Genomic DNA, 7,767 nt, shown 5'->3' with positions numbered 1-7,767 from the left:
GTCTAAAAAGGTTTGTTTGCAAAATGATACTTATTGACCTGTATTTTTGTTAATTAACATCCTCATAATTATTATTTTGCATTTAATTATGTTTAATTTTGGTTACATTTCTGCTGCTTTTTTCCTATTTTGTCTCATTTTTGTCTATACGTATATGTAAAAAATATTTTTACACATATACTGTATGTGTCAAACTCCTTTATAGAGCACTGTAATAATAATAATAATAATAATAATAATAATAATAATACGATTTCAAAGTAAGAAAACGTTTTATTTACATTTTCAGTGCAAATTATTAACAAAAAATGGCACAACTACATATATATAAAAACAATACATGAACACTGCCGTGATTTTCTGAGATTCCATTTATAACTTGAAACAAGTGGTTCATAACCTAAAAATAAAATTCACAACAGCATATTTCCTGATGAGGAAAATTTCATGCACACGGAAGCTCTTGAGAGGAAAACGACAATAAAGAGACAGCGGAGGAGGACGGAAGTCCATCTTTTGGAAACTGAAATAGCCTGCGCTTTTATTATTGTAAGACATAAAAAAATATGGAGACAATAGCTAATAAAATTCACAATGTAATTTGGATCGTGCTTCCTGTATCTGAGCTATAATAACTCCACTTGTTCCCAGGAATTAGACGGACCCGGTTTGCTACATTCTTGCCCTTGAGGCTTCCTCTCCAGACGTGTCTTAACATCAATGTCGTTCTTCTGTCAAAATAATAATAATAATAAAACCCTCTTATTGTTCATGGTCTAAACCACCGCAGCCATCATATGAGCCCCTGAGAGGCCGCTGTGTCTGTAACTGCGGCCGCCGCCTCCGCGCTGCTCGCCGTCGCGCTCCCGCTCATGATCACGCTGGTCTTATTGTGCTCAGTAATGTCCAAATGTCCGTCCGCGCTCTCCATCCCATCATCAGCCTCGTCTGACTCGCACTCGCTCCCTCCCTCACTCTCACACTCAGACTCCACCGGCTCTTTGGCCTCTCTGCTGCCCGGCTCAGATAGACTCTTGTCCGGCTTCTCGTCCTTCTCCTTGTCCTTTTGAGCCTGCGCCTCTTTGGAGTGTCTCCACTTCATGCGCCTGTTCTGGAACCACACTTTCACCTGGGATCACGCATCCAAGAAGAGATTACATTAGACTCGGGCATATACAGAGAGCAGTTCACATGCACTATTTATGGAAAATTCTTTTATTAAATTTACTCAAAAAAAGCAACAAAAATTAGCACCAATAAACAAATATAAAACAGAATTAGTTGCTGGCAACATAGGATTAACACATTTGAAGCCCAGGTACACTTTAATACACCGTTGGTATTATTTTGCAAGAGACACCTTTTCAAAAATAAGACAAAAGATCACAATAACTGTGGGAAAATATTTATGTGATATTTATTAAAGAATAATCATTAAGAAGGCTGCTTGTTTAAGTACATGACAGGTTATGGTGAAATTTTGTACACAGCTTAATGTTTTTTCACCAGTCAGGCCAAGAACACAGCTTGTTATTTATTTATTTATTTTATTAGTTTTTGATTTTTTTATACTGGATCTATATAGTTTATATAGTTTTTTTAGTTTAAAATAATCTTTTGTCAGAAGTTCAGACTTCAACTTGGGCTTAATCTTATAATGTCTTTCCAATATTTTAGGGAAATATATTTTATATAAAAAATTTAAATAAAAAATATTAACAAGTATAGTCTTAGCATGTTGAGGGGAGTTCATCACAGCAGTTTGTAAAATCTTGTCTGCATCCCTGTGTGTTTGTTTCATTAATTTTGAGCCATCCCTTCTAAACAATAACTCTTACTGAGCGCATATTTAAAGAAATCACACTATGTAGTCCAATAAAAATGTAGTATTGTAGTGTACTGTAAAATTAAATTAACAGCAGTTGCATAGAGAACATCAATATTAATATATTAATATAGTGTTGATGAGTGAAACAAGTCTTGAGATCTATTTTGATCAACATTTTCGGGTTCCAGAATAAATGTCAGTCCCCACTGAATCTTACCTGAGCATCTGTCAGCCCCAGCATGGCAGCCAGTTGTTTTCTGTCTGGCTTGGTGACATACTTCTGTATTTCGAACCTCTTCTCGAGGCCTTTCCTCTGCAAATTAGAAAACACTGCCCTCGACCACGACCTTTTCCTCTTGTACGTCTGAGGCATCGTGTCTTTTGTGAGGACTGCATATGGACCTAAAAGACACAAGGAGCTACACATTAGAGCAGTCTCGGGAATCACAGACGTTCAGATTTGGTGCACAGGCCACTGACTGCTGCAGTCCTACACGTGAGATGTCTACCTGGGAAGGTGTCCTGAAACTGATGCTGGCCTGATTGCCTGCTGCTGCTGCCTAGTGAACTCATCATGGAGGACGCGTCGCTGATCCCAGGGTCTATGGAGGAGAAGTACTGGCTGGCCGGAGGCTGAACAGAGACATGGATGCCTGACTGACGGTTCGAGCTAACGATGGATGTGAGATCTGTTACAGAGCGAGAGATGATGGGCTTCAGTCAGCAAAGAGACACACAGACCAACCTGCATGAAGTCTGAGTCTGCTCTTTAAAGGGGGAAAGATGAAGCTTTTTCTAGATTTTCTGTCCTTCCAGCTGCAGTTTGTAGCTGATCCTGACCTTTGACCTCTTGTTAAAGGGCAAGAGAGGAGAGGATTTCCCCACAGGGCTCCTCATCATGTGCTCTGACTACTCTGTGAACAAGTCTGTCATAAACTGTAGTAGGTAACTGGCTGCACATGTGCAGTTATTACCTTTGATCTGGTGCTTATAGTCTCTAAAACTGAGCTGTGGCAATAGCTTTGTGTTATAATATTTAAGGGTATAAAACACAGCACTGACAGGAAGCTTCACCATAAACACCGCCATTATATTTTATTGGAAGTGTTAGTGCAGTAAAATCTCTCTTCTCACCTCTTAACGACGACTTTTCTTTGCATTTTGGATCAAAGTCTGTAGACAATATTCGATCAATTCCAAATTTGAGGTCTTTGCTGGAAGGAGGAGGCGCTTGTTGGGAGTTAAACGCCGTCCTGGAGACTGAGGTTAACTGTAGTCCGTGTCTGTGGTACGGAGACGCCGGACTAACCCTGGCACCGTAGACCGAAGGCTCCGGCGCAACAGGAGAAGGGCGCAGCGGAGAACTGCCCGAGTGCCCCTGCTGAGCGCGGTGGTGGTGGTGGTGGTGGTGTCCCATGTGCACCATCAGGGCAGACGATCCCGGGATGTTCTCCGCATCTCCAGCCTGCAAAATATCAGCGATGCAAAAAGACGGTTTTTTCATTGTATCCACAGCGAAGCCCCCTGCGCAGTACGCAGACCAGAGGCTGAAGTTTGATGCGTAAAACGGGTTGAGCCCGGCCGTGTACATCCCGGAGCCTTTAATGCGCCGTTTCTTTCAAATGAAGAGTGTATAGGACGACAAGCATGTAAAAAAAGACGCGGGTAAAGTTTTAGCAGGATAGATAACCGTCCTCTTTGTGTAAGTGCCAAAATCGCTCTCCCAACTCTGAAATCCTAACCCCGCAGTTCCACTCTGAAGTTCCTCCGCTGACGCTGATTGGTCGCTTTCTGAGCCAATGGATGTTTTGCATTTGCTCACATCACGCCCTTGTAAATGAGGATAGTGCACACGCACACATGACTGGGGACTGGGGGAGCAATTTTGATCCTGAGATGATGGATTGATCACTTAACAGGAGCCTCCTCCTCCTCACTTATAGCTTACACAAAAACACTCATTACGCAGAAAGTGTTAAATTTGGTCCTTAATTTGAGGGATTGACTGGGATTATAAAAATACCACGGGCTACACATTTTTTCTTTATAGCTTTAACACCAAAATGCATGAAAATAAAAGAAGATCAGTGAAATATAGCGCGCACAACCACGTTATAACTTCTAATTATACACATGTAATGGTGCAAATCCTGCAGTGCAGCAGAGCCTGTATATTAGCTCCATCTCATCCTGTTTTTGATGGGCTGTGATTCGTGTTAAATGAGCGGATGCGCCTGCTAGATTTGCCCCCTAAAATAGAAGCTGTTTTAGTATTTTAGGATACAGCAGAAATCCTTATTTCTTCCGGAGCAGAGGGGGGGAAACTTTATAATGACTGTTAGAACTTCCCTTTTTCAATATTTGTGCAACTTTATCTCAACCTGCAAGTTGCACGGTGACGCAAATCCGTCCCCATGCTCATAATAAACAGAGGAAATCTATTCCCCCCTCTAAAACCAAAACACAATTAACTTCAGAGGCGATACTTCATCCGCAAGGCCCCTCAAGATTCACACGTTGGGTCCTGGCCAATAAGTTTTTTTTTTATAATCAATGACTTAAATAGCTATTTTCCCACCTGCAGAGCCCACTGACCTAAAACAATATTGTAATATCTGTAATCATAACAACAGTTTCAATCATTATGTTTATGTTTTATGTGTGTTTTTATTGAAATCAGGTCCCTTTCTGCGACTGTCGTGCCCTGTTTGGGTCCCCCTCCTCCTTCCTCAAAACTCTCCGATAGCATGTTTCTCTTTGCATGCGCCGAAACAATGGCTTCTGAAGCCGCACATTCGTTTAGTCCTGATTCATGCGGCCGGAAGGGCCGATGACCCTGACTGCCTGCTATCATGATGTTTTCGAGTGACACTTTTCCGGGTTAAAATTAGAAATGACATTTAACGTTTGCCCTCCATCATGCAGTCAAAACAATCCAGGGAAGAGGATGTAGCAGACGCAGCACGCCTCGAGTTATTTCAGGTGCTGATGAGCTTTTCAGTGGGAAGCATGCGCTGGAAGAAAAACAGGCCAGGGATCATCAGCCTGTGCGCGCAGGGGCGCTTATAAAGCAGGGAGAAGGTGGTTTAGTTTAGCCCAGTCAGAGAGTGCTGAAAGGGACGAGGGCTACTGTAAATAAATATTTTATTTAGTTCTGACTTTTGATGAGGATTTGTGACGTCAACGTTTTGACTGTAAACTCAACAATCTGTAGGGAATTCTGTCTAAATTCTAAACAAGAAATGTTTAGAATTTAGGAAAAGAGGTATGAATTCAGACGAAAAACCAATTCTGACATTTAAAACATTTAATTTTGAAAATAAAAGGACTTTAAAGTTAAAATTCTGGTGATAAAAGTTGGAATGCTAAAATAAATATAGCAAAGTTCTCAGCCAAAAAAAAAACTAAAGAAAAAAAAAACAAAAAAAAATCACATTTTTCCTGTGGTCCTAATCCTCATTTACAGGAAAGCCTGCAGCTTTAATAATGCAGTTTGTGCTGTGTATTTGCATTGATCAATCAGAACATGAGAATAAATAGTGAAAATCAGGACACAAGATGTGAGGCATGAGGGCAAAATGTTATCTAAATAATGATGTTTTTTTTCTTCTATATCTTTTGCACATTTTGTGTAAAACGCTTGTTCGAGGTAACTAATTTAAAATTAGTTTTGTACCCCAAGGGGGAGAGAGAGTATATGCACACAGATGAATAAACTCAAAGGTTCAGTCAGAAAACTGAATATTCTAAAATGCCACAAATCACCTGTAAAAACTGAAATATGACTTTTTCTTCCAGAGCTCTGCTGGATACCATTATTCACCTTTATTCCCCTTTTCCGAGATAGTCCTCTGTGGAGCCGTATAAGTGATGGCAGGTGGGATTTCTGCCAGTGCCAGTGACTCCTCCTGTCTCTGGTAAAAGTGCTCAAGACTTAAACGAATCTAAAGCAATAAAAAATCCACAGTTTCTAAAAAAAAAAAACAAGAGGTGATCTTTTTCTGGACATAAAATATTGTCCTTATGATGCTGTGTGTTGAAGGAGGATACACAGATAAAAACAGGCATGCATTTTGATCTAAACCCTGTACTCCAGTGCTGAGATGTTTTCATGCATGTATTCTGAATGGGCATTGAAGAAATTACAGAAGTAACAATGCAACAATAACTGTCCATCCATTGACCTTCTCTAATATATCTTTATTAAAGTATCAATTATAGACCTGAAGAGATAAAAGTATTTAATAATAAGAAATGATTAGAGAACATGTCAATTCCTTACGATCTGTACAGGGCTTCCACCCACAGACTGGGAACCTGCACATGATGTCACAGCACCTCACGCAGCACTGGTACATCAGTAGTGATCTAATAATAATATACAGTGATGCTATGGTAGCAGTCAAAGAGAATGTTTTCTCTCCAAAAGGCATTGTTTCATATTTTGAGTATACTTCTGTACCCTCTAATGCAGTCCATCTACTTTCCAAGTTGTTCTTCTGGTGCTGAATAATTGATTAAATAAATGACAAATAAACATCTCAAAGGTTTAGGACATTTTGCTGATAATACTGTAGTATTTGTACATCTTTAACCTCTATGTTTACTGCTATAATCACTAAAAATCTAGAGTTTATTAAAGAAAGTGCATTGGGAAGTTCACGCCCTGCTTAAAAGTGACTAATAAAAATGTCCAAACACATGCAGTGGAGCTAATCAGTGCGTAAACAAACAGCAAACAAAAAGGTCAAAGCATTAATGAGTCCCATGCACACTGTGGATGAAAACAAAGTGCTGCCGCTGTGCACTGCTGCACTACCTGTGCTTTAAAGCATCTGACGGAGCCCATTGTTGCAGCCTGATTGCTCTGTGTGTGTTTTTCAGGAAGTCTTATCATCAGCCACAGGAAAGCTGAATGAGACTGTAGCTCCGCTGGATCACATGCTGCTGAACTAGAATTAAATGATTTCCATTATTACACCGAGAATTATTATTGCTCCCCTCTTGTAAGACTCCAGCCCGAGCCCAAGCCAAGATTACTATTTCTGGCAATGTTTGCCTCAGGAAGGAACTTTCGCAGATTTAATGGGACCTGGGCCATTGTACACAGCCTTCTGTATGGCACGCTGCCAGCAGTTCCAGAGAGAAAAAAGAACTGAGGGATACGTCTAAAGGCAATTCAAAACAACACTGTCCCATTTATGTGACCCTGAACACATCCAGTGTTTCAGACACTGAACTCTCTCAAAGGTTGACATGAACTCAAAGGATTCTCCATTTACCTCGAGGAGGTTAAATAGGTCCTGTGACCTGATAACTTGCTGCATGTCTTACAATATACGAAGAATATCTTTAAAATACTGATCAAATTCTAAAGTAATTTTGCTTTTATTAATTAAATACTTCAGATTAAAGTTATTAATGAAAATAGTAGTTTTTTTTTGATAATTATAAACACTCCATAGGCATAAACAATGATGCTATAACAATACACCATATTTTATATTGTGTTTTTTATAGATAATTTTAAATTCAGCCAACCTTTAAAGAAAATTAAAAATGGGTACAATCAAGTTGCATTTAAATGTGGCATCCTCCACTTCTAACAGTGGATTCATGTTCTATGGGCATATTGTAATAACCTATTCAAATTACAGAGAATTAAAGTCCAGTCCAGCCTGGGTGTTATGGTTTTGCACCACCAGTGAAATAAAATATGAATTTACATAGTTGATGCCTACATTCTGTGTCATGTTTCCAGCCTGTAAAATGTCAGTGCATGATATTTTTTCATAGACAGGTTATACATACATGGGCCATCAGGTATCATATCCGTAATGCTGTGACCTTTAATGTACAAGCAGCTCCCCCCAGTGACTAAATGTTCTCTCTGCTTATAAGTTTCATTTTGAACAGCCAGCTGCAATCAAATGTACACA

General features: G+C 39.7%; 1 protein-coding gene across 3 annotated transcripts; it reads right to left on the bottom strand.

Annotated features, from left to right (window-relative positions):
* Positions 1-209: 209 nt before the first annotated feature.
* Positions 210-3,832, bottom strand: hlx1 (H2.0-like homeo box 1 (Drosophila)). 3 transcript variants are annotated; one of them, XM_028397232.1, is made up of 5 exons: positions 2,963-3,832; positions 2,338-2,517; positions 2,046-2,230; positions 755-1,129; positions 210-250 (listed from the first exon to the last, which is right to left on the bottom strand). In XM_028397232.1, the coding sequence occupies exons 1-4, from the start codon at positions 3,417-3,419 to the stop codon at positions 794-796; spliced, it is 1,158 nt and encodes a 385-aa protein (XP_028253033.1). In that variant the 5' UTR covers positions 3,420-3,832; the 3' UTR covers positions 210-250; positions 755-793. The 3 variants fall into 3 exon arrangements, with proteins under 3 accessions (XP_028253033.1, XP_028253032.1, XP_028253035.1); XM_028397231.1 differs by lacking the exon at positions 210-250 and having other exon boundaries at positions 254-1,129; positions 2,963-3,831; XM_028397234.1 differs by lacking the exons at positions 210-250; positions 2,338-2,517 and having other exon boundaries at positions 254-1,129; positions 2,963-3,829.
* Positions 3,833-7,767: the final 3,935 nt, after the last annotated feature.

This window comes from Parambassis ranga, chromosome 24 (assembly GCF_900634625.1).
Source record: "Parambassis ranga chromosome 24, fParRan2.1, whole genome shotgun sequence".
In the NCBI taxonomy this organism is placed as follows: domain Eukaryota; kingdom Metazoa; phylum Chordata; class Actinopteri; family Ambassidae; genus Parambassis; species Parambassis ranga.
This window is presented reverse-complemented; position numbering and strand designations above follow the sequence as displayed.